At 44.7% G+C, this 26,034-nt stretch overlaps 2 protein-coding genes across 3 annotated transcripts in view; one reads left to right on the forward strand and one right to left on the reverse strand.

Moving 5' to 3' along the window:
* LOC127007360 (carbohydrate sulfotransferase 11-like) overlaps nt 1-26,034 on the reverse strand; it is a 194,791-nt gene that overhangs the window by 145,168 nt on the left and 23,589 nt on the right. Inside the window, exon 1 of one of the 2 annotated variants that reach the window (XM_050878239.1) lies at nt 8,264-8,331. The exons of the other annotated variant lie outside the window; for it this stretch is intronic. The gene's annotated coding sequence lies outside the window, so the exon portion shown is untranslated. Of the gene's footprint in view, nt 1-8,263; nt 8,332-26,034 lie in introns of those variants that run through there. 2 annotated transcript variants of the gene reach the window in all.
* The window catches only part of LOC127007359 (zwei Ig domain protein zig-8-like), a 34,891-nt gene continuing 18,835 nt past the window's right edge, over nt 9,979-26,034 (forward strand). The window contains exons 1-3 of the mRNA XM_050878236.1: nt 9,979-10,114; nt 20,770-20,839; nt 25,609-25,868. Of these exons, the coding sequence (XP_050734193.1) occupies nt 20,794-20,839; nt 25,609-25,868 (306 nt within the window). The 5' untranslated portion in view covers nt 9,979-10,114; nt 20,770-20,793. The remainder of the gene's footprint in view (nt 10,115-20,769; nt 20,840-25,608; nt 25,869-26,034) is intronic.

Raw genomic sequence — 26,034 nt, forward strand, 5'->3', positions numbered from 1 at the left:
CCTCTTCTCCCTCTTCCTCTTCCTTCTCCTCCTCTTCCCTCCTCCTCCTCTTTCTCCTTCTCCTCCTCCTCTTCCTCCTCTCCTCCTCCTCCTCCTCCTCCTCCTCCTCTTCTCCTCCTCCTCCTCTTCTCCTCCTCCTCCTCCTCCTCCTCTTCTCCTCCTCCTCCTCCTCCTCTTCTTCTTCTCCTCCTCCTCCTCCTCCTCTTCTCCTCCTCTCTCCTCCTCCTCTCTTCTTCTTCTCCTCCTCCTCCTCTTATTCTTCTTCTCCTCCTCCTCCTCTTCTTCTTCTCCTCCTCCTCCTCTTCTTCTTCTTCTCCTCCTCCTCTTCTTCTTCTTCTTCTCCTCCTCTTCTTCTTCTTCTTCTCCTCCTCCTCTTCTTCTTCTTCTTCTCCTCCTCCTCCTCTTCTTCTTCTTCTTCTCCTCCTCTTCTTCTTCTTCTTCTCCTCCTCTTCTCCTCCTCTTCTCCTCCTCTTCTTCTTCTTCTTCTCCTCCTCCTCTTCTCCTCCTCTTCTTCTTCTTCTTCTCCTCCTCCTCTTCTCCACCTCATCTCCACCTCCTCTTCTCCTCCTCCTCCTCCTCTTCTCCTCCTCCTCCTCCTCTTCTCCCTCCTCATCCTCTCCTCCTCCTCCTCTCCTCCTCCTCTTCCTCTCCTCCTCCTCTTCCTCTCCTCCTCCTCCTCCTCCTCCTCCTCCTCCTCCTCCTCCTCCTCCTCTTCTCCTCCTCCTTCTCTTTTTCCTCCTCCTCCTCCTCTTCTCCTCCTCCTCTTCTCCTCCTCCTCCTCTTCTCCTCCTCTTCCTCTTCTCCTCCTCTTCCTCTTCTCCTCCTCTTCCTCTACTCCTCCTCCTCTCTCCTCCTCCTCCTCTCCTCTTCTCCTCCTCCTCCTCCTCTCCTCTCCCTCCTCCTCCTCTTCTCCTCCTCCTCCTCTCCCTCCTCGTCCTCTTCTCCTCCTCTTCTCCTCCTCTTCCTCTTCTCCTCCTCTTCCTCTTCTCCTCTTCCTCTTCTCCTCCTCTTCCTCTTCTCCTCTTCCTCTTCTCCTCTTCCTCTTCTCCTCTTCCTCTTCTCCTCTTCCTCTTCTCCTCTTCCTCTTCTCCTCTTCCTCTTCTCCTCTTCCTCTTCTCCTCTTCCTCTTCTCCTCCTCCTCCTCATCTCCTCCACCTCCACCTCCTCATCCTCCTCCTCCTCTTCCTCCTCCTCCTCCTCCTCCTCTTCTCCTCCTCCTCCTCTCTCCCGCTTCCCTCACCCGCGGCCAGGCGCAATAAATTAAAGTATTCACCATACATTGTGGATTAAATAACCTGCATGGAAGTTTTATAGGACAGCTTTAAAATTGAATTCCAATAACTATCCGTTTGGGGAGAAATGCTCTAATAATGCGAAACACACGAATACAGGAAAATAATAATTCGCTGGCAATCCCTCCGATGTGATGGATTCCTTCCTTGATGAAATGGTTCCTTCGGAGGGTGCTAATCTGCTGCTCCTCCTCCTCCTCCACTTTCCTTTTTTCTTTTTCGCCCTTGTCTTTCTATTGCTTCTCCTTTCTCCCTCCTCGTTTTCTTCCTCTCAATGTTTCTCTTTCCCCGTCCAATACTAAATCCTTGCTCCTACTCCTCCTCCTCCTCCTACCCCCTAGTTTGCAGGCGTAGACGGAAGACCATCCTCCCAGCCGTCTCCTGTGAAGACGGATCACACTTCAACGGATCAAGAATCAACACCAAGGTTAACATAAAACTGGTGGGTGACAGCATTGTTAGAGAACAACTGACTGAGTTCTGTGGACGAAGTATCAAGAACAGAAGACGCTACTGTATTCCTGGTGCAAAACTACAAGATATAAAAGAAGCGGTAGACCTCGTCTCAGACCGCACGGAGCAGGACACACTCTTTGTTTTGCACGCTGGCACGAACAACGTCCAAACAATGTCCACGGAGGAAATTATAGCTGACTACCGACGAGTAATCCGCCGCTTCAAGGAAAAGTCAAGCCACATCATTGTCTCAGGGATTCTTCCGAGAATCAACGCCTTCACAGGCTTCCACAGAAAGGCGTCGAACATCAACAACAGATTGAAGCACCTCTGCCAGAACGAGGAAGTTTCGTTCGCAAGTCAGTGGGATCATTTCTATGATATCTGACCTTTTCCGTCTGACGGTCTTCACCTCAATGCGATTGGCTCAGCACGGCTTGGTAGGTTGCTGAACGAGGAGGTACTTTGTACTCAAAAACTCCGAGCGCGGGAGGGGCACCAAAGTATCGTAAACAACCAACCAGTAGGGACCGCTCATTACACCAAGGCCCCAACAGTGAACACAAGCAGACGCAGACTACTGTGCCGCGAAGCATTGAAGTCAAGAAGGACATTTCTGTCCTATACACCAACGCGCGGAGCTTAATACCCAAACAGGATGAGTTACTTGCCTATGTTGACGTAGAAAGTCCGGACGTGATTGCCATCACCGAAACGTGGGCCACCTCTGACCACCTAATGACCGAATTCTCAATTCCGGGATACGAGCTTCTACAAAACAGACTTCACAAGAAAGGAGGAGGTGTCATCTGTTACGTCAAGAACAAATACCCTGCCGTGAAATAACCAAAGACTCAGAGAAATATGACACTGTATATGTTGAACTGGAGACTAGCAAGTACAACAAAATAACGATTGGAACCGTTTACAGACCTCCAAAGCAACAAGCAGCGGACGACGAAGCGCTGTACGAGGAAATTCACACCATAACACAAAACAAACAGTCAGTCATTATCAGGGACTTTAACTGTTCCAACATTGACTGGACCACGATGATTGGAGATCGGGAGGGTAACAGATTGCTCGAAATGTTAGAGGACAATTTTCTTACTCAGATTGTTACCCAACCGACGAGGAAAATAACAATGACCTAGTACTCGTGGTGATTCAGATCTCACGTGAATGTCAAGTCGGCGAAAAACTGGATGGTTGCGACCATCACCTAATTCGCCTAAAAACAGACCATGAACTCACCGAAAACATGTCCAAGATTCCAGACTACAAAAAAGCCAATTTTAACTTCGCTCGTGAGCTGCTAACCCAGACAACTTGAACCCATGAACCTCACTCCGGTGGACGGCGCGTGGAACGGCTTTAGAACAAACTCCTGGAGGTAGAGAACGACTGTTCCCATGAAGACAAGGAGAACAAATAATGCCACAAGCACACCGTGGATGACTACCCAAGTTCGACGGGCGATTAATTTGAAGAAGAGAAAATACAACTTGCTAAAGGAAAACAGCACTGACGAGGCACGCGAACAGTACCATCAAAGCCTCAGAGCTTGCAGAACACTCATTCGCCAGAGTAAACGTGACTATGAAAAGCAAATTGCACGCGAAGCCAAGTCCAACCCGAAAAAGTTCTTCACGTATATAAGAACCAAAAAGAAGACAAAAAGCAATATCGGTCCCCTAAAAGATGAAAGTGACGTACTAACACAGGACAGTAGACAAATGGTCGAAATACTAAACAGGAACTTCGCGTCTGTGTTCACGGTCGAGAATACCCAGTCCGTACCGAGCCCTTCCCCACCGATGGGAATCACTCCCTAGAAATTGGTACAATCGACGAACGGGATGTGAAAAGTACCTAGACAAACTCGAGACAAACAAGTCTACCGGACCCGACGACTTGTCACCCAGGCTGCTCAAGGAACTCAAGCAGCAAATCCTCAAGCCACTCACCGCCATCTACAATCTGTCACTACAACAAAACAAAGTCCCGAAAGACTGGAAACAAGCGAACGTAACACCGATCTACAAAAAGGGAGACAAAAGTGTGGCCCTAAACTACAGACCAATCAGCTTGACCTCAGTGGCCGGAAAATCCTCGAGAAGATCATCAGAGACAAACTCGTTAGGTTCCTTGAAGACAACAACATCATTTCCGATGCTCAGCACGGTTTCAGGAACAAGCGCTCATGCTTAACCAATTTATTGGACTTCTTCCAAGGTATCTATGAAAACTGGGATAATCATATCCCCAGTGATGTTATATATCTAGACTTTCAGAAAGCCTTTGACAAAGTGCCACATGAAAGACTCCTCAAGAAACTTAAGTCAGCGGGATTAGGCGACGATCTGACAACGTGGATCAAGGACTGGCTCACTGGAAGAAAACAACGAGTTGTACTCAACGGACAGGCCTCCGAATGGCTCCCGGTCACAAGTGGAGTGCCACAGGGGTCAGTGCTGGGACCCATACTTTTCATCATATATATCAACGACCTAGAACTAGGATTAAAATCCAATCTTTCAAAATTTGCCGACGACACAAAGGTGGGTGGGAAGGCCCTCACGACGGCAGACTGCAAAATTATCCAGAGGGACCTGGACCAGATCACTTGTTGGTAAGAAAAATGGCAGATGTCCTTCAACACTACCAAATGTAAAGTAATGCATAACGGATCCAGAAACAGCAACCACATATACCACATGGGTGGCGACCCACTACATGTTGTGCAAGAGGAAAGAGACCTCGGGGTCACCATCAGCAGTGACTTGAAACAAACAAAACACTGCAAGTCCGCCTGTAAGAAAGCCAATACAATGCTTGGGTTCATATCGAGGAACTTCGAATACAAGACGCCGGGAGTTATGTTATCCTTGTATAATTCGCTGGTAAGGCCCCACCTGGAATACGCCGTGCAATTCTGGTCTCTAATTACAGGAAAGATATTGAATTACTTGAGAGAGTACAGCGCCGCGCCACGAAGATGATACCATCACTGAGGACGAAACACTATGAAGAACGACTCGAGCGACTCAACCTCTTCACGTTGGAAAAGAGACGACTGCGGGGAGACATGATACAAGTCTTTAAGTACCTGAACAAGCTCAGCAACGTTGATCACTCCAAACTCTTCACGCTACAAACTAACCTGAGAACAAGAAACAACGGAAAAACAATTCAAGCAAAGCGATGCAATACCGACATCGGCAGGAGTTACTTCTCGAATAGAGTTGTTCGCCACTGGAACAGCCTTCCTGCAGAAGTGGTTAGCGCAGAGACCATCAACTCCTTCAAGAAACGCATTGATCGCCACTTTGCTGCAACAGGAGTGAACTGAACGTTCCCAAGAGTAGGTACACAAGTGCTTTAATCCTTCCCTGCAAGCCACTCCTGTGGCAAACGGATTGATTAAATCACTGAACGCAGGCAGCCTAGTAATGAGCCAACAGGCTTTCTGCTGCCTGCTAGTCCATGTTTCCATGTTTCCTCCTCCTTTGTCACTCTGAACGGATGAAAAGTGATTGGAAAACCCGAATTAAAACCAACTGAAGACGGAGGTTGATACATGGGTGACGCGCGGTGAGTGCCAAGCCGACACATACCTTTAAGTAACGCTGATATACAGTAATGGGCGGTAACAATATATGTCAAGTTTGCAGGAGCTTCTACGACCTGCGCCAACGACCAAACTGACCTGCTTCCTTACTGCTTTTTTATTTTTTTTTACTCTTTTTGTTAGTGTGTCATGATCGTCAAGAGTCCGTGGTACGTAAATCTACCACGAGTCCTTTGTTGACTTGTATTAAATTTATTTTTATATCGCATTAGGGATTTTGCGCAGGGCTTCAGTTTAACAAGATCTACGGAAAGTAATTTACCTGCACAGTGAGGTACAGGGGTTATTAATAGTTTAGGAGAAAGGTGTATTTTGATATTCTCTCTCTCTCTCTCTCTCTCTCTCTCTCTCTCTCTCTCTCTCTCTCTCTCTCTCTCTCTCTCTCTCTCTCTCTCTCTCTCTCCCGTGGTACAGTGCAAAGGCGGGGTCAATGTGTAGAGAATGAAACCCTCACACATCTCGCCCCCCAATGCTCTCCAAACACACGGCCACAGGTAAGGCTCACTGCATTTGGGTTTCCTGCGGCTTCCCGGAGCGCGTCAGAGCTACCTGTGGCAACAACTGAAGGTAATATGTTTGTGGGTGAGTGGGCGGAAGGGGGGAGGAGGGGCGGTAACTGCGAGATGACGTCACCCATATAAGACTCTTCCGTTATTTTTTTTAAATCATGAATATAAATACTTTGAACGGAAAGATCGTTCAAAAAGTGATAAAAAACAGTAAAAATATCATTCCTGCCGCGGTAATCTAATCAGTCACCGATATTTCTAGTCAGCGTGAGAAGAGATGATATTAATTACTCTTTCACCTCCTCCTGCTTCTGCTGCTGCTCCTCCTCCTCCTCCTCCTCCTCCTCCTCCTCCTCATTTCTCACGCGTTTACAGGTCAGGGGCGCCGAGACATAAAACCTGTTGGAATACAGATTCAATTATGCAAAATGATTGATATTATTACGCCTCGACCGGCTGTCACTGGCAATTACGCTAATGGACTCTGGTTTGTAAATCTGAAGGAACGGTCTTTTGGTCTTTTTTTTTATCTCTAGTTTTCGATTCCAGCTTTGATTAGTTATTTTGGTTAATTTTAGGAAGCACCTCTCCAAACCAATATTCGCAGTAATTTAGCACGTGATAGAATTATTATTATACTACATTTTCGTATACGTTTTACCTTGGGGAGGAGCCAGGGGGCAAGACTCGTTAATTATATAGTTGGGTGGCTTCGATTTTCTAGGTCTGGCACCGATTTCATTACTGCCCTTTTTCTCTTTGCTTACATGATTACTTACTGGCGTCTTATTTATTACCTATTTTATGTCATTTACCGTCAGTCTCATTTTCTGATCATATTTCTCATATTCCTTTATTTCATACCAAACAAACTACATATTTCTATGTTGCTTTACTATATGGCCGGTGTAGGATATATTTGCTGCTTTCCGCTAATTCATATATGCAAACTAATAAATACTACTTTATTTCTAACGAGGGATAGCTGTAGGCAACGAAACCTGTACGTGGAAAATTATATGATGAAACTGCTGGAAAAAAAATATCTGTATGTTATCCTATATATTAGTCGCTTTGTGTTCACTGGCGTCAACCAAATACATTATGGAAAGGTATTATTACGATTTTATGGAAAGGTATTACTTTGCCTTTATAAATTAATTTTTCTTTATGAATAGTTCTTTTCATGTTTAAAACTTTAGTTATGACGGATCATGCTTTGTATATACTTTGAAAACATATGAATGTGTGTGTGTGTGTGTGTGTGTGTGTGTGTGTGTGTGTGTGTGTGTGTGTAGGGAGGACGTATATATGAATTTACGGTACTATGCATGCCATCACAGCTGAGTGACGCAGTGGCTTTTTCCTTCCCTTCTCCGCACTACTTTCCACAAACTTTAAAGACGATTTGCTAACAATGACCGTCAGACTCTCTCTCTCTCTCTCTCTCTCTCTCTCTCTCTCTCTCTCTCTCTCTCTCTCTCTCTCTCATAACCTCTTTTACTCTCATTGCAAGTGATCAAGTTCCTATTAAGAATAAGCTCCCAAAGACCGGCTGGGTTGCATTTTCCTTCCTAATTTATTTTTCCCTCCTCTTCGTCCTCCGCCTCCGCCTCCACCTCCACCTCCACCTCCACCTCTGTCTCCTCCTCCTCCTCCAACTACTCCTCCTCGCCTTCCTTTGTTCCATCAACAGAATTTTCGCTCATTCTGTCGCTCGACATATGAAAGAATCAGGTTTGAAGAGAGAAAATATGAGAGGAGAAGATAAGGGAGGGGTGGAGGATTTTGGTGCGCTGGGGTTGAGGAAATGGAGGAAAGAGAAAATGACGAGGAAGGAAGGAGAAAACAAGGGCGAGGGATGCACATGAAGGAAGGATGGTGGGAGGAGGCAGCGCATGAAGAGGCAGGACAGGAGAAGGATGAGGGGAGAAAAAGATGGAGAGAGAGAGAGAGAGAGAGAGAGAGAGAGAATGGACGAGCGAGGGAGCAAACGAAATAACAAGCGAGCAAACAAGCGAGCGAGCCGAGTATAATTATAACTAGCCAGTGGTCATCACAACGAAAATAGCGTCCCCTGGTTACGTGCCCGCCTCGTCTTTACTCGTGTTTGTCCCTCCCGTCCTTGCCTACTACTTCAGCTGTCAGTCATTTAATATTCCCAGGGCAATCAAGATAAGCTCATTTAAGCCTTTTTATTAAGTTAGGAACCCCAACTTGTCCGCCATAAATGAGAGGATTGTAATTACCCCTACAAAATGTAATCGTCTCATTAAAATTACTAGGATTTTTGTTTTTAAGAAATGATGTTTAGAAATTGGGAGACATCGTCCTATTACTTAAAACTGTACGCTTACCCAAACATAAGAGCTTACCATGTGTTGAATCTGGCTACGTGCGCACTGCTGAAAAAAAAGAACACTTAAAAACACGCGTCTGTCCGCGCCGGAGACTCAAGAAAGACTGGCTCTGGGCTTCCCCGGGGGAGCCGAGTCCAGCTCCGAGTGTGAGGTTCGGTACTGCTTCAAAGTTCCGAAACTCAACTAGGTACTCCACATATTTTCTTTTAAACAAAAAGCTACTGTAAAATTATGATAATATAATCAATAACATATCTGTGATTGTAGAGTCTCACAAATAATTTAAGGAAAAATCTAGCAACTTTTACATTAACTCGAACAACTGACTGTCAGGAACTTTAACTAGTGCTTCGTTCGTCTGAGTCCCGGTTAGGGCCCGTAGAAGCTCCTGCCTCATGATACAAGACAATGAGAAAAAAATACTACTACTAATATCAACTGAACACTTTTACATCGTTAAATTTCAATGATTGTTTTTTCCGTTTGAGTCTTGATTGTGTCCCTAAGAAGTTCGTGCCTACGGAGTATGCCATTGTTAAGTCGTAGGAAAGAAGAGTTTGTTTTTCTTACAGTAAAGGAAGCAGCGAAAGGGAAAAATAAGATACAAAAAAGTCCGTTACATACAAAAAAGGGGATGGTTGTTCAATAGTTTACCAATGAGTAATATTAAGAATTAAGTATACAGGTTAACTCTTGCATGAGGAAGCTGGACAGCATATGGAACGGGCTGTAGAATAACTCATTGTGCAGCGTGGGTTAGGATGGAATGGAGAATTGCAGTTAAAGAGTTCAGAAGAGCAACACACACAAAAAATAAGGAAATGTAAAGAATAGTTAAGGGGATATGGATTAGTTGTAGATTTAGCACGAGCCAAGTACCGTGACTCCCACGAATAGAAGGACCATAAAGGGACAGACTCATCGATCAGTGTGGAGAGATGTGATTAATTTAGGCAATTTCTCCCGCTGCTGGCGGCTTCAAGTTTCCCAGACAATTATGTGGTAACTTTAAGGGAGAAAATAATTGGACGAGATCAAGAATGGAATTGAAGCGGTTTCTGGGACGCTGCTTATGTCTGCATTTTATTTCTTGTTTCTCTTTACTCCTTTATCATCCGTATTGAAGTCTTTCTTAACAAAATTCAGGCCGAAAGTTAAGGAGCCGAGAGATGAAAGGTTACGCTGGTTACGTTTAAAACAAATGGAAAAAATATAAAAGATAAAAGAGATAAGAAGGAAGAAAACACAAAGCCGTAAAATCTTGGAACACTGAGAAGCGAGGGAAGAGGAAGAGGATCAAAGAGCAAGACCCTGTTTGTGGATGTGACGACCCGCTTTCCTACCCACCCCCACCCCCCTCCTGCCACCCTATCACCGGCCCCCCTCCCTATCCGCTCCCCAACCGACGCCCTACCCCACTCTTGCCTCTCTGTCCCCCTTCCCCACGGCCTGCTTCCCATCCCACCCCCACCTACCTCCTGTTACCCCATCCCAGCTCAGCCCCACCCCCTTCCTGCCACCCTATTCCTGCCACTCCTATCTCCAGCCCACCCTAATCCACCCCCTCCTTCCTCCTGCCACCCTACCACCCCCAACGGCCTGCTCCAATACCCAACCCCCCCCATTCCTGCCACCCTATCCCACTCCCCTCCCGCCCCCCTCCCTACACCGCCTCGCCAAGCCCTAGGGAGCAGAGGCACACCACCATCACAATCACCACCACTACCACCGCTGAGAGCTCCTCCCGCCTGTTGCGCTGTTTCTTGGCGTCTCTTTACATCAGTCTTAAGCCTCCTGGGTGACTGGTCCTCCTTTAAAGCTGACGTGTCTTCTATCCGCTGTTCTTATTGGTTCGTCATTTATGAGGTTTGTCAGTCCCGCCCGTTGTTGCCTCTTGGTTTGTCTGTTTATAGCTCTGTCGTAATCCTCTGCGTTAACTAGTCTCTCTTTACTCTGATTTGGTTATTTTTTTTTCTTCTACTGGACTCATTCTTCACAATACTGACGTACATACATTTCCTTGATGACACTCACCCTACCATAAAAATAAACCTTTGATTAAAAACGGAGATAATCCCTCTCCTTCCTCGAACGTGTCTCATCATTTATTTCTCAGTCTGTTTTTCTCATCCGCCCCGTCTTTTCCGTGTTTCCTGCCCCCGACACTCACCACGCATACGACCAATATAAGACAGGTTGGTACTCAGCCTTCACCCCTGTAGGCTACACTTTTCTGTCTGTCTACTTATCTGGCTGTCTCTTTTTATGCCTCCTGTCTGTGTGTAAGTCCTTTATCAACAAGTTCTCAGTTTTACCCAGCGCCTCCCTTTAGTGTCTCTAATTTCTATTCCCCAACATATATTTCATCCCCATCCACAACAGCCTCCATCCCTCCCTCTGTTACCCTCTATTTGTTTTTTCAATCACATATTTCCCCTTAATTTCTTTTCCTATAGTGTCATTAGTTCCTTTTCTTCCGACACATATTCTATCCCTCCTTCTCTTCTCTTTTATCTCCCCTTCCGTGTCCCTTGTTCTTTCCGAACCCTAAGACTGTTTCATATTATCCCCTTCTTCGTGTTATCCACTCTACCCGCTGCTTGGCCTCCCTCCCCTCGGTATCCCCTCCCCCCCCCCTTCCCCCCGAAGCATACGAGTTTGACAGAAATAAATATAATACGTCTAATCTATTTTTTACAGGTGTCATTCGCAGTAATATCTCATTGTTATTTTTAATTATGTTCGTGTCGATAATGGAAACGAAAGTACGTATCGTGTATTTATATAAAAAAAAGGTTATATAAACGCCTACCTTGGCTCTCTCTCTCTCTCTCTCTCTCTCTCTCTCTCTCTCTCTCTCTCTCTCTCTCTCTCTCTCTCTCTCTCTCTCTCACACACACACACACAAAAAAAAAAAATTGTTATATATTCTGGTATACTCTTTCCGGCTCCGGATGAAAACGTTGTGGGACCAGGATACTGTGTGTGTGTGTGTGTAAGAGAGAGAGAGAGAGAGAATGAAAAAAAAATACAATGAAGGATGCACCTTAAAATTTTCAATAAGAGTTCTGGATAGCTGGGAAACTCGAAGGTAGAAGAGGGTGGCAGACAGACAGACACACAGACAGACAGAGATTAAGATAGTAAATGACAGACACCTGATAAAATAATACATGATCGGGACAGGAATAAAAAAAAATAAAAAAAGCGCAGACAAACATAAAGACAGACAAGGAAAACAGAAGTAAATACAAACTGACGTAGATTAAACTATAGCGCTGTAAAAAGAAATTGTAATGGGTATAAAATGCAGTCATTTTAACAGACAGCGGCGGAAGAATGAGTGAGCGACGAGATAACAAAAACGAATATAAATGTTCGCGGGAATGAAATGAGAGTCGCTGAAATAAAAACAGAAAAGAATGAACAAACGAGGAAAAATTACGGTGATGAAATAAAAAAACAGTGCGAGTCCTTTTTCTTGCTTTCTTTTCGTCTCATTCTCTCTCTCTCTCTCTCTCTCTCTCTCTCTCTCTCTCTCTCTCTCTCTCTCTCTCTCTCTCTCTCTCTCTCGCTCCCTTGGTCCCTTCGTCCATTAAATCTTAATCTTTTACTTTTCTCTCCCTCGCGTCTTTCGCATTTCTTCCTCCTGCCCGTCCTCCTTCCTTCCTTTCCTCCTTCGCGTCCTTTCTTCCTTCCTTGCTAATATTTTATTCATACATCTTTCTTCGAGTTTCCTCTTCTCCTTGACATCCATTACACCTCTTTGCTCCTCTTAACGTTTACTCTTTTAAGTCTCCCCTTCATCCTCTTGGCTCCTCTTGACTCTTGTTTCTCTTGACTCCACTCATTACGATGCTGCCTCTTCCTCCTCCTACTCGTTCTCTTCACCTTCACCTCCTTGTCCTACTCCTCCTTTTCTCTTCTTTTCTCCTGATTCTCACACATCCCTCCAAATCTTTCGTCTTTTCAATTTCCTTCTTCTCTTGATTTCTCTTTCTCTCTCTTTTTCACATTTCCTTTTTCTTACTTTCTTCTTTTCTTCTTGTTTTCTCTCTCTTTTTATATTTTCTCCTACCCTCCCTTCTAATGCAACCATTCTTCTTCATCATCATCATCATCATCATTTTTTTTTTTTTTTATGTTTTCAACTCCTCCCCCTTCAAACACATTCCAGCTTCTATTTTTCTGCTATATCCTTCGCCGCCTCCTCCTTTTCCGACTCATCTTTCTTCTTTTTCCCCAAGTACTTCCTCTTTCCCTCCTCGTTCTCCTCCTCCAATTCATCCTTCTTCTTTGTCCCCTAGGTCTTCCCCTGCAAAGCTTAAAATCCATTACCTTCCCTCTTCCTCCACCTCCTTCCGTCTTCTTCCTCCTCCTCTTACACCTACTTCTTCTTCCCGTTTCTTCTGTTCGGCTAGCACCTCATCCCTACGATATCTCAGCTCCCGCGGGAAATTCCCTAAACGGGGTCGAAGTGGGGAGTAAAATCTCTAATGGCATGTATCGTTTTCGCCCCAAGACAGCGCCGGCAACTGCTACATTAACGGAAGATTCAGGCGACGATTCCGGCCCGTGACGATGACGGTGACGAGGGCGAGGACACGTAATTACACGGCGGTGGTGCTGAAGAGGGAGGAGCGGGAATAGGACTGGGAGGAGAAAGAGAGGAAAGCGGCGGATTGGTGAAGCATGGAAAAGGGAGAAAGATGAGGAGGTGGATAATGATGGTAAGGAGGAGGAGGAGGAGGAAGAGTAAAGGAGATGAAAGAAGCACAAGGGGAGGAGGAGGAGGAGGAGGAGATATTTTTTTTATATATTTGCCATGAGATAAAATAATAATTACACGTAGAATGCGCTGGAGAAGGAAAAAGACAGAAGCAGTAATAGTAGTAGGAGGTGGAAGATGAAAAGGAGGAGGAGGAAGAGGAGGAGGAGGAGGAGGAGGAGGAGGAGGAGAAGGAGGCTTGCGCTATTCTTCCATGAGGAGATAAAATGAAAACAGCCGCGTCGGGCGAGCGCGCGGTGACGCCCTCTGGTGATAAAGGTCTTTTTTGCGAACCTGTACGAGTAGTGGCGAAGGCGTGACCCTGAGCGCAGGGCCACGATTCTGCAGAGTAAGTGGTGATTCTCTCTCTCTCTCTCTCTCTCTCTCTCTCTCTCTCTCTCTCTCTCTCTCTCTCTCTCTCTCTCTCTCTCTCTCACACACACACACACACACACACACACACGGTAATAGTCTCCACACCTGCGCCTACATTTTTTACAAGTCTAAATATTCAGAATTCTTAAACGCAAGGAAGGAACCATCCAGGCGAGACGTTGCAGTAGAGTTCCCGCGGCCTCTGAACAGCGTAAAATGCGGCGTGTTTTGCGGGGGCGCGCGGGGCCTCAGCTGCCGCCTCCACGCATGCGGGAAAAAATGTAAATAATGACGGGACGGGGAAACTACTTGACGAGGCCGCGGGGCACGTCTTGGCGCCGCTGTTCAGAGAGTTATTGAATATTCGGCCAAGAGGAGGCGGCTCATTCCTCACGCCCACCTTCCCTTTGCCTCCGCTCCCGGCTAAGTCCTCAATCCTCAAGCCCCTCACCTCTTCACTTTCATCCCCCCCCCTCTTGTCAGTCTTTCCCCGATAAGTTCCCCCAAGCCTCCACTGACAGATATATTCCCCGTGTGGAAACATATTTTCTACCTATAGTGAAAGGGGAGGATTTAACGTGCAACAAAGCATGATCGCTATTGTCAGTTTGTTATCAGGAAACTATACAATTGTTCTCTCCCTCTCTCGCTTCCCACACACACACACACACACAAACACACACACACACACACACACACACACACACACACACACACACACACACACACAGAACAGACACAAGCCTCATTTCATATCAACATAAAACCGATAAAGGACGAAATAAACAAAGAAGTATTCAATCACACCGAAAAAGAACGAGTCAGCCACCCAACACCCAGCTTTACAGCCTCACACCAACAAACTTATGGGTGAGTCTTATGTGGGGAGAGTGAGGCTCGTCCACACCAACACATCACCGATAAAAGATGGTTCAGAAACACGGATGAAGAATGATTCACGTAACACCCACCGTTAGCTCACATTAATCAAATTATGATAAAATTATGCAAAATAAAATTATGATCATATTATGATGCATTAGTCATTAATACATGCGCTCACTCATTAATTCGACCGCACACATTCATACGTTCATAAGCTTATAGCATATAACTTTGAAGGCCCGTCACAAGAACCGAATAATTATCAATATTTTGCTTTTGACAGAATGATGCTTTTTAATTCTCGTTATGTTTTAATGATTGGGTTTCAACAGTTCTGGAAAAAGAATGAAAAAAAGAGGTAAAAAAAGGAAAATGTAATAAGATTAATTACATGCCAATAATAAGCGTTTGTGATGTTACAAAAAAAAAAAAAAACGAAAAGAAAAATCGTGTTGACGGATATATATATATATATATATATATATATATATATATATATATATATATATATATATATATATATATATATATATATATATATATATATATATATATATATATATATATATATATAAAATCGTATGTAGATCACACGGTAAGAGCTGAACCACAAGTCTGCAAAAAAAATAATGCATGTTAGATTACACTTGAATGGTTGCAAAGAAAAAAAACGAACATATACCACATCCGCAGAACTTAAGCCGGTATTTCACGGAACGATTTCGGTTGAGCAGGCCCCTTCCGTGAACAAAAGCTCACGGATTGGACTCTGCTCATGGACCAGAGTGGGTACTAGAGCGGACAGGCTGGAGCTATTTTGCTTCACAGACCCTGATTCGGCGGCTGGGTCAAATGCTCCTCCCACCTCAATGACGTCGCTCTCGACTCGCCTTGCCTCTCCTCTCCTCTCCTCTCCTCTCAACTCCTCTCGTCTCCTCTCCTCTCCTCTCAACTCATCTCGTTTCCTCTCTTTTCTCCACACCTCTCAACTCCTTGTGTCTCCTCTCCTCTCCTCAACTCCTCTCGTTTCCTCTCCTCTCCTCGACTCATCTCGTCTCCTCTTCTCTCCTCTCAACTCCTTTCTCTCTCTCTCTCTCTCTCTCTCTCTCTCTCTCTCTCTCTCTCTCTCTCTCTCTCTCTCTCTCTCTCTCTCTCTCTCTCTCTCTCTCTCCTTTTTTTCTATACAACTTTGAATATTTTTAGCTAGGGACTTTGCATATATTGTATTTATTCCTAGTTGGGTTCTGATTAAGTGTTTTGCAATCCAATGTTTTCGCTTCACAATACTACTCGTGAGCACTTGTTATTTAATTCATTCACGTTCTGCCTTCTCTGCCTCTAAAACTGTTAACCATTACATTTAAATATCCAGCCGTATTTGTATCAACTGAGCAACTCTTAAATTCATCTCATTCATTTAGGTGAGGTGAGGAAGGGAGGGAGGAAGGTGTGAATTTGATGTAAATGCATTTTTGTTTTCGGTGTAAGGATAACTATTTTAAAACATAATATGACTGACAGAAATTAATCAACATCAATTTCTACTTGAAAGTAGGTATACGGTCCCTGAGAGTCAAGATCAAGACCAAGATTGCCCAGTGCCCATCAAACGTAGCATCCTCGTGTGATTATTGCATGTCATGTTCACACAGCAGCTCAGCGAAAGTCACCGCCCGAAGGTCTGGGTCTCGAGCAAAATCGTGAAATATGTGGATGTGTGTGTTAGAATTCAACAACAAAAGAGAAAAAAAGGAGAGAAAAAAACGAAGAGAAAATGAGTTAAAGAATAGCTAGGAAGGAGTGGAGCAGAGGGGGGGGGGGGGGGGGGACGCACTGGCCACCTGTTCAACGCGGCGGGCAGGTGCTTAACTCAGGTGCGCGCTGGCGGGCTGAGGTACAATGTCTATTTCGTTTCTTGAACACTGCTTTTCTTTCCTTTTGTTGTTTTTACGACGTAGTGTTTTTTATTTTTTTTCTTCATCTTCCATCTTCCGCTCCTTCCTCCTTTCATTTTAGGCTCCACTTTTGATTTCTTCTCGTGGCTTTTATGTTTTTTTTTTCTCCTTTACCATCTATCCATTTATCTTCATGTTGTTTATGCTGCTTCCTTCCTCCTCCCTAGTTCCCTCACATGCTTCTTTCCTCTTTCCTTACTTCTCCCTCAGCTTTCCTATAATTCTCTCACTTTCTATTTCCCTCCGATGTTATTTTTTTCTTCACCTCTCTTCTCTGATAATCTTCTTTAATATCTCTAGCGCTATTTTTCTCTTTCGTTCTTCAGTCCATTACGTATCTGTTCTTCTTCCCCTCCACATACCGTAACACCTTTTCCCTCACTTATTCTTCTGCTATACTGCTACTCGATCACCTGTCTGCTGCTTTTACCTCTCCCATTTCCCCGTCCATCGTGCAACTTTTTTTTCCCTCTTCCCAGCAGTTGCCATCTCTCCTTTGATCCTTTTCTCCTTGACGTGGGTTACCTCCTCCTATTTTTTTCTCTCCCCTTCGTTTTACACTACTTCTTTCATCCTTCCATTCTCCAAGCGTGTAACTTCCTCTTTTCCTCACCTCTTTCTACTGTTATACTTTTCCTTTCTAATAACCTAAGGCTAATGCTCATTTTTTCCTTTCTCTTCCACCCTGAACCTTTGCACTTCCCCCCTCTACTTTCCACCTCCTGTTTCATCATCACCACCTCCTCCTCCTCCTCCTTCCGCTGCATATTTATTCCTTCTCCTTCAATACAATCTTTCTCTTCTCCCTTTCCCCCGCATCCACCCAGGCTCTGCTCTCTCTCCATCGCGTGTTCACTCTTGTTTCATCCATAATTCCTACGCGATGCCTTTTCCTTCACCCTTCAATACAATCTTTTTCTTCTCTCCTTTCCCTCCGTCAACTCTCGTTCACGTCCTCCTTCTTGCTTCATCCTTGCTCCCTCCTCGCTGCATATCCCTTCATCCTTCAATACCTTTCCTTTTCTCCTTTCCCTCCGTCAACTCTTCTTCACGTCCTCCCTGTTGTTTCATCTTCACTCTCCCCTCGCTGCATAGTCCTTCATCCTGCACCAACACAGCCCATTCCTCCTTCGCTTTCTCCCAGCCTCTCCCTTTCTTTCCTCTCACTTCTTGTCAAGCAAATCACATAAACCAGATTTTCTCGACGGGGCAATATTCCTCAACCTATTTTTCCTCCCCTCTCCCCCTTCCCCCCCTTTCATTCTCCCCATGCACGTTCTCTTCTTCCTTTGTCTTTCCTTTCCTTTTACGTTCCTGCCTATTCTTTTTTTCTGCTTCCTCATTTTCTCTCTAATCTCTTCCCTCTAATTCTTTAATCGCTTTCCACTTGTTCTCTCTCTCTCTCTCTCTCTCTCTCTCTCTCTCTCTCTCTCTCTCTCTCTCTCTCTCTCTCTCTCTCTCTCTCTCTCTCTCTCTCTCTCTCTCTCTCTCTCTCTCTCTCTCTCTCTCTCTCTCTTCCTTTTTTCTCGCTTTCTATGTTTTCATTCGTTCCTATTCCTTGCATTTTTTTTGGTACTTTTTCTCTTCATCTTCCATTTATTCTCTACTTTCTTCCGTCTGTTTTCTGTTCTCTCTCATCCTTGATTTGCTTTCTTTTTCCCTCTCTTCATTCCCTGCATTCCCTCTTCTCTTCAGTGCTTTCTTTTCTTTCCTTCATTTTCCCTTCATTCACTTTCCTTTGTTTTCTTTTCCATTCTTTTTCTTTTCCTCAGCTCTTGTTTTCTCCTTCCCATTCCTCGCATTCCTTCTCCTTTTGCTTCTATTTTTCTTCCTTCCCTCTCCTGAATCTTCCTTTCAATCTTTTCTCTATCTCCTCTGTTTTGTTTTCCACCTCTTCCTTGACATTCTTTATTTCTCGTCTTCTTCTTTGTTATACTTCCCAATCCATTCATTTCCTCTTCTCTATTTTCCCTCTATTCTCTTTTCTTTTCCGCCTCTCCCTCGACTTTCTTCCTTTTTCGCCTTGTGTTCTCTTTTTCCTCTTCTCCCCATTCCCTCCATTCGTTCTTCTCTTGCCTCTGTTTTTCTTCTTCTGCAATTTTCCTTCTTTTCTTTACTCTTTTCTCTGTTTTCTCTTCTTCCCTCTACTTTGGTTTTCTTTCTTTTTCCCTCACTTTATGTTTTTCCTCTCTTTCACATTCCTTGCATTCCCTCTTTTTTTTCCTCTGTCTTCTCTTTCTCTCTTCTTTTCTAGCGGTTCCTAATCTTTTATTTCACCGCCTTTTCTTTTCTTCTTCTTCCCTTTCCTTTCCCTTTCCTTTTTATACAATCTCACTTCCTCCTCTCATTCTCATATCTTCCCTCTCCCTCTTCTTATTATGCTTGTCCTCGCCTTTCCTTTTACCCGCCTAATTCTTTCTTCTTCTTCCCCTTCTTCTACCCTACTTCTTTCTCTCGCCTTCACGCCTCCCCTTCCCTTTGCTTTTCCTTTTTTTTTTTTAATCTTTGTTTCCTTCTCACTTCTACTTTTTCATCTTTCTTCCTTGTCCCTTCTTCTTTCTCCTCTTTCCTCTCTTTTCCTTCCCGTGCCTTGCCTCCCCACCGCTCATTCTGCCTTTTTTCTTCTTCGTCCTCTACCTAACTTCTCTTTCTCTCGCCTCCATTCATCCTCCTCTTCCCTTGCCTTTCCTTTTATATCATCCCTATTTCTTTCCCCCTTCCTCTTCTTGACTTAAATTCTTCCTGGTCTCTTTCCTCTTCCTTCTTCTCTCTTCTCCTTCCTTTTTATTCCTTCGTCTCTCTTCTCTATCCACTTTCTTCTTTCTTTCTTCTTCTCTCCTCTTTCTTCCATTCCATTCCTTGCCTTGCCTCTACACCGATACTCCTCCTCCTGCCTTTTCCCCCTTCCTCCCCGCCTGTCCGCCACTTTTCCTCCTCCCCACGAAAAACTCCTTATCGGCCGTGGCGTCCCCCGCGGCTCCGTGACCGGGCACCGCGATAGGCCGCCGCTCTCTACACATGCAGCACGGCACCAGCATTATAACGAGAAGGGAAGGACCTGCCAAATACCCCTGCTCGCTCTCCCCTCGCTCCCCTGTCTACGCTCTCAGCACGGCACCAGCATTACAAAAGGACAGGAAGGACTTTCTACACACCCAATCCCTGTCTCCCCCTGCCTTGTACACCTACACCCTCAGCACGGGACAGTATTATAAGGGGAGGGTTTGCTGCGTGCCCAACCCCTGTCTACCCCCGCCAGCCTTGTACTGTGTAGGTCGTGGTATTATTAGCTCCATGTAGACCGAAGTGCAGCAGCCATGTCTCCGAGCTCGACCTGGTGAAGAATGCATAGTAATCAACACCGTCACTTCGCTACACCTCCCGTCTCTGCCCCCTCAGGTCTTCAATGCTGTATCTGCCTCGCTTGTCTGTTGTGTTTCCTTCGTACCTCGGCCTTTTAGCTTCATCTCTCATATTCTATCTCACCTCCTCCTCTGCTTTCAATGTCTACCCTCTCCATCTTCTTATTCTGTTTGTCCTCTCCTTTCCTTTCCCCCCCTAATTCTTTTTTCTTCTATTTCACCTACCAAACTTTTCTTCCATTCTCTCCCATTCATTCATCCCTTTCCATTTGCCTTTCTTTCTTTGACCTCCTTCTTTCCATCCCATTTCATCTATTCCCCTTGGCTTTCTCTCTATCTAGCTCTCTTTGCCTGCTGTATCATATTCTGTCTCTGCCTCCCATTCTCTGCCTTCCCATTCGGTCTTGTACTCCATGTATGTATTCCTCCTTGGTTCATGATTCCCCAGCGTCACTTCATTACTAAACCTATCAAATGGTCTTTCATCTACCTTGCCTGCCTCTCTCTCTCTCTCTCTCTCTCTCTCTCTCTCTCTCTCTCTCTCTCTCTCTCTCTCTCTCTCTCTCTCTCTGGTGTTATGACGGTGCAACCCTCCCACTCCTGCTTTATCCATGGATTAAGAGAGAGAGCGGAGGTAACGAGTCGGTGCCCTCATAAAGTGGAGGCCCAACTTTAATCTCTGGAGTGTCTCATTCTGTATTTTTAATTATTCTTTTCCCTCATCTCTCTCTCTCTCTCTCTCTCTCTCTCTCTCTCTCTCTCTCTCTCTCTCTCTCTCTCTCTCTCTCTCTCTCTCTCTCTCTCTCTCTCATCAAACCTATTACCACTGAACCCATTACACGCATATCCTGTTTCTCTATCAGTGTGAACATTATTACCAATGATGTTGTTATTGTCGTTGTTGGGACTTTATGACACGTTGAAAAGAAGGTTACAGAAAAAAAGAGGGTGTGATGAGGTGAGCGTATTCACAACTGGCCTTGCTAAGTCTTCTTCAAAGGGAAACTCGCGTGGAAGCCTTAGTGCGACTAGCTGGAAATGCACTTACGCTATTGCACTTGCATTTTGTTTAACCTCCTCCTTCTTATTATCATCATTACCATTATTGCTACCATCATTATTACCACAGTCGCCATTATCACAAGTATTATCTTCATTATTTCCTTTCTTCTTCAGGAGCACGCGGCGTTCGGAGGAGTAATGGCCGTGCCTAGGCTGCCTGCGCCCCTCATTCTTCTTCTGTGGGGTGAGTAGAGGGGTGAAGGGGATGAGGGGGAGGGGAAGGATGGGAGGAGGAGACGGATGAGGAGGACGCAAGAAATGAGGATAGAAAGATGGGTTGGGATTGAGGGAAGAGGGTTATTTGAGTGGTGAAGAATGTGAGAATGAGCCGATGAAAAAAGAAAGGAGGAAGAAAGTGGGAAGAGGAGGACGGTGAGGTAGGTAAAGGAAGGGTAAGGATGAAAAGATGGGTAAGAATAAGAAGCTGAGAGAAGGAGAATGGGAAAGGTAGGTGAGAAAAGGGTGAGGGAGAGGTTGAAGTTTGGGATAAGGGTCGATGAAAGTGTGTGTGTGTGTGTGTGTGTGTGTGTGTGTGTGTGTGTGTGTGTGTGTGTGTGTGTGTGTGTGTGTGTGTGTGCGCGCGTGCGTGTAGGAAAGAGAGCAGTCACTGTGCGTGTAGAGAAACAAAGAGAGCGGAGGATTAGAAGAGATGTAAGAAGATAGGCATGCACGGATTTTGTGAGAGGGACGGAGACAAAAAGAGTAAGCCGGTGTTGTGAGAGGTGAGGAGGTGAGGAGCAAGGTGGAGAAAAAAAAATAAAAAAAAATAGAAATGGGCGCGATAGGACGGAAGACATAAAGGAGAGACGCAAAAAGTGTAAAAAAAGTAATAAAAAGAGTAAGGAATGTATGATTTATGGTAGTGTTAAAAAGACAAAAAAAATGACTGGTATAATTTTTACGTTCCACTCATGGTGCCGCTATACTTTCTTGGTGGGGCATAGAGGTTTGCCCCAGTCCTTTATGGCGCAGACAAATATTTTATAGTGGCGCCACCTTACTTGGCTCATGCTGTCACTCGGAGCTCATCTTTGATCCTCTTTAAGGTAGAGTCTAGAGTCCGGGCTGATAGGTGGTCTTCAGTGTTTAAGGTGTGCAAGAAAGAGGGAAAGAATAAGCTTAGGTGAGAAGGAAGAGAAAGGGAGAGATTAAAGGCGGAAGAAGTGGAAGAGATAGGGAGGGGTGGAGAGAGGATGTGCAAGGGAGTGAGTGGTTGAGAGCGAGAGGAGAGTGGTGATTGTGGTGGTTATGGTGGTGGTGGTTATGGTGATGGTGGTGGAGGAGGTAGTAATTAAAAGGAGTCACCTGAGTTGAGTGGGTGAGGTTTTGTGAAGAGAGGGGAGAAAAACAAGGAGAGGAAGAGGAAATTAAGTAAAAGGAAAGGAGAATGAAAGATGGCAGAAGGTAGCAGGAAGGGAAGGAGGAAGAATGGAAGGAATGAAGAAACTAAGTAAGAAAGGAAGATGGGAGGAAGCCAACTAAGACAAAGATGGAGGTATTCGAAAAGCTGAGGGTTGCGTAGGAGCTCTGGTACTTATAGGAACCCACTAGGCCGATAAATAGGGCAGGTAGCAGATCAAGGGTACTTCTTTCCCCCTGATTTCCCAAGGTAACCATTAATCGACCAGCCGGCAATGAAGGATGAGGAACTGGATATGCTTTGCCACGACAGTAATGACCACAACAGAACCTGGACGCTGCGGGATTCGTAGCTATACATATATATCATAGGCCTTCTAACCACAAGAGGGATACGTGGAAAGGAAGGAAGGAAGGTAGAAAAAGTTAATTGAGATGAGTGAAGGGGAATGGGGAGGAAAAGGGGCTGAGAGAATTAAGGGAGTAGATAAGTAGAGAAGGAGGAGGGAAAAAAAAGAGAAGGACGAAAAAAAATGTGGAGGAAGGGGAAGGAAAAAAGTGTGAAAAACAAACAAGGATGAAAAAAAGGAAGGTATGAATGAATAAAGGAGTGGGTGATGGGAGGAAGGAAGGAAGGAAGGAAGGAAGGAAAAAAGCAACAGAAAAAGGAAAAAATAATATATAAAGAAAATACAAGACAAGAAATTAAGAAAAAGAAGTAAAAGAAAGGAGGTAAAGAATTAAGGAAGAACAGAGGGAAGAGGAAATACAAGAGAGATAAGAAGAAATTGCCAAAAAAAATATTGAACGAAAAGAACAAACAAAGAAAGAGAGGAAGGGAGGGTGGGAGGATAAAAAAGAAAGGAATGAGGAAGACCAAGGAACGAAGGAAAGACGAAAGAATGACGGAAGGAAAGAAGACAAGAATTAGCAAACACTTGTACGTACTGAAAAAAAAAACCCGAGCATTTTTTAAGGAACACGGAATTGGCATCATAATACTTCTCCTCGTCATTAGTTATTTATTTCTTATTCGCTCGGTTGTTACTTTTTTTTACTTTTATTTGGAATTTGTTGAGCTGTGAAAAAGCCTCCAAATATTCAGATCCTTTAGTGCAAATCTTATAAATTAGATAAGTGTGTGTGTGTGTGTGTGTGTGTGTGTGTGTGTGTGTGTGTGAGAGAGAGAGAGAGAGAGAGAGAGAGAGTGTTCAATATATATATTTGTTCATTTGTTTCTTTCAGATTTACCTGTTTGTGTTTGTTGAGGCGCGTGTTTTTGCTTGTAGGATTGTTTGTTTGTATGTGTGTGTTCCATTATCCACGCTGTCCCTTAGCCTCGCAAAATGTACAAACGAACTTTTTCTCTCATTGTTTCTCTCTCCATTTTTATTTCCTTTTCCTGAGCGTCCAGATTCATCTTTTAGTTCTATATTTTTTTCTTCAAATTTTTATATATGCATTTTTTTTCGTTTTCCCTTTTAGATTTGACAAAAATCACCGTTGTCCCCTCTCAAAATCCTTCCTCCTCCTCCTCCTCCCCCTCCCCCACCCCTCTCTCTCTCTCTCTCTCTCTCTCTCTCTCTCTCTCTCTCTCTCTCTCTCTCTCTCTCTCTCTCTCTCTCTCTCTCTCTCTCTCTCTCTCTCTCTCTCTCTCTCTCTCTCTCTCTCTCTCTCTCTCTCTCTCTCTCTCTCTCTCTCTCTCTCTCTCTCTCTCTCCACTTTCGTTCTTTACTTTTGGAGAGAAAATTCTAAATCAAGTTCTTTATAATTACAAAAAAAAAAAAAAGCCTCTGAAAGGAAAGAAATGAAAGCGCAGGAAATAAACAACAGTGGGAAACAATATCATCTTTTACTTCTTTAATAATCTGGAAGCCGAAAGGTTTTGTTTGTTCGCCTCTCTGTTTGTTTGTTTGCGCGTATGATTGGTTGTTTGTTTACTTTTGGTCCTGACTGGAAACCGAATTTATAGTTTCGTTCATTGGAATGTCTCCCAGTTAAAACATTCATTTGGTTTTCAATATTTTTGCTTTCAGAGTTTATTTTCTGATACTGTGCATGTGTATAAACGCATGCATAATGGTGTGCGTGTGCGTGTTTGTGTGTGTGTGTGTGTGTGTGTGTGTGTGTGAGAGAGAGAGAGAGAGAGAGAGAGAGAGAGAGAGAGAGAGAGAGAGAGAGAGAGAGAGAGAGAGAGAGAAAGGAAGAGGGAGGAAAAAAAAACTGAGCTGACCCCACTTCAAGAGAAAAGTTTGGATATCTTAAGGTTGGAAATTGGAGAAGAGAGACGGTTCGCTTTGTTGTAGATGGTGTGAGTGTGTGTGTGTGTGTGTGTGTGTGTGTGTGTGTGTGTGTGTGTAGGGAAGCGTGTACAAACCATAGGAAAAAAAAAACTGTGCGAGAAAGACTGCGGAGGAAGTACATAGAAAAAAAACATGAGAACAGGAATATAGAAAAAAAAAAAAGGGGAAATTGAACAGGCAAGACGGTAAGGGCAGGGAAAGGACGAGGGGAAGGAAGGGGACGCGGAGAGGAGGGCGCGAGATACGATGTGGGAAAAGGTACGTGGATTCTGGGAAGTGTCAAGTTCTCGATAATAAAAACCGGTGTGTGTGTGTGTGTGTGTGTGTGTGTGTGTGTGTGTGTGTGTGTGGAATTCACACACACACACACACACACACACACGCACACACACGGGGCCATTCATCATACAGTTTTTAAGCCCCCTCAACTAATTTAGCCCCGACAGCGTCTCGCCCTCGGCACATAAAACCCTTAAATTACCAGCGGCACAAATTAGCAACACAGCTTTTATATATTTCTCACTTCCTTTTCCTGGCCAGCTTAAGGCGGCCCAACGCGCTACATGGCTACGCTAACAACGGTTCCGATGCAGCCTTACAGTATCGCACCGCACCCTGACGCACTCTACGCAAAGTACATGTATATTTTACCATACACCCTCTCTCTAGTATGCATATATCCAGCACATGTCATATAGTAAGTTCTGCATATCATTACAGCAAAACACACGCTAAAGAAAGGCCATACCCGTCACACTGTACCATAGACACCCTCTCTTGCACCTTAATTAAATACACATACTTTAAACACACCCTGAGGAGAAGCCATATCCATCACATCCTTTCAGACACCATAAATTAAACACACGTACATTAAACACCCTAACGAGGCCACATCCATCGCATCCTATCACACACTCCCTCCATCACATCCTATCACACACATCCTTCTTCACTCACGAATTACACCCATTTATGTGAGGGTGCGTTCAACATATTCTACACAAAACACATTCACCCTACATTCCTGAACCACTTCCACCCATTCACCCTCTCACCCTAGAGAGACATTCACCTGATCGTTAGCAAATGGTCTCACTTGCACACCTTCAGGCATATCAATACCATACCCAACACACACTTACCCTATATACCTTACCCATATCATCCCTTCACCCTCTCACACCTTCAGTCACTTCACTATCGTACCCAACACATGTACAGGCACTCAATCCCCTTATAACCCTAACCCATGTCACCGCTTTATCCCCTGACCCTTTCCCCCAAACAGCTGTGAGGGCGTCGGACGGGCAGGCGGACAACAGGACAGAGGGGACAATTCTCGAGACCTCGCCTTTCCCCTCACAAGCCCAGCAGATGCTCGACATGTCCTACACGCCAGAACCACTCGAGGCCCACAAGGAGTCCTTCCCGGGGCGCGTGTCTGCCACGGACCCCTACATCGACCCTGCCACGGCCACAAAGGTGCGGGCGTACGCTGGCACCACGGCCTTCATCCCCTGCATCGTCAACAACCTCGGACAGCGCTCGGTACGTTCCGTTATTCTTGGTATTCTTGTTCTTTTTCTTCTTGCTTTCCCTCTCCCTCCTTTTTTTTATGGTTCTTCTTCTCCTTCATTTTCTACTTCTTTTTATATTTTTCTTCTGTTTCTTCTTCTCTTCTATTTCTTCTTTTCTTCCTCCTCCTCCTCTTCTA

The sequence above is a fragment of the Eriocheir sinensis genome, chromosome 35 (genome assembly GCF_024679095.1).
Source record: "Eriocheir sinensis breed Jianghai 21 chromosome 35, ASM2467909v1, whole genome shotgun sequence".
Lineage (NCBI taxonomy): Eukaryota > Metazoa > Arthropoda > Malacostraca > Decapoda > Varunidae > Eriocheir > Eriocheir sinensis.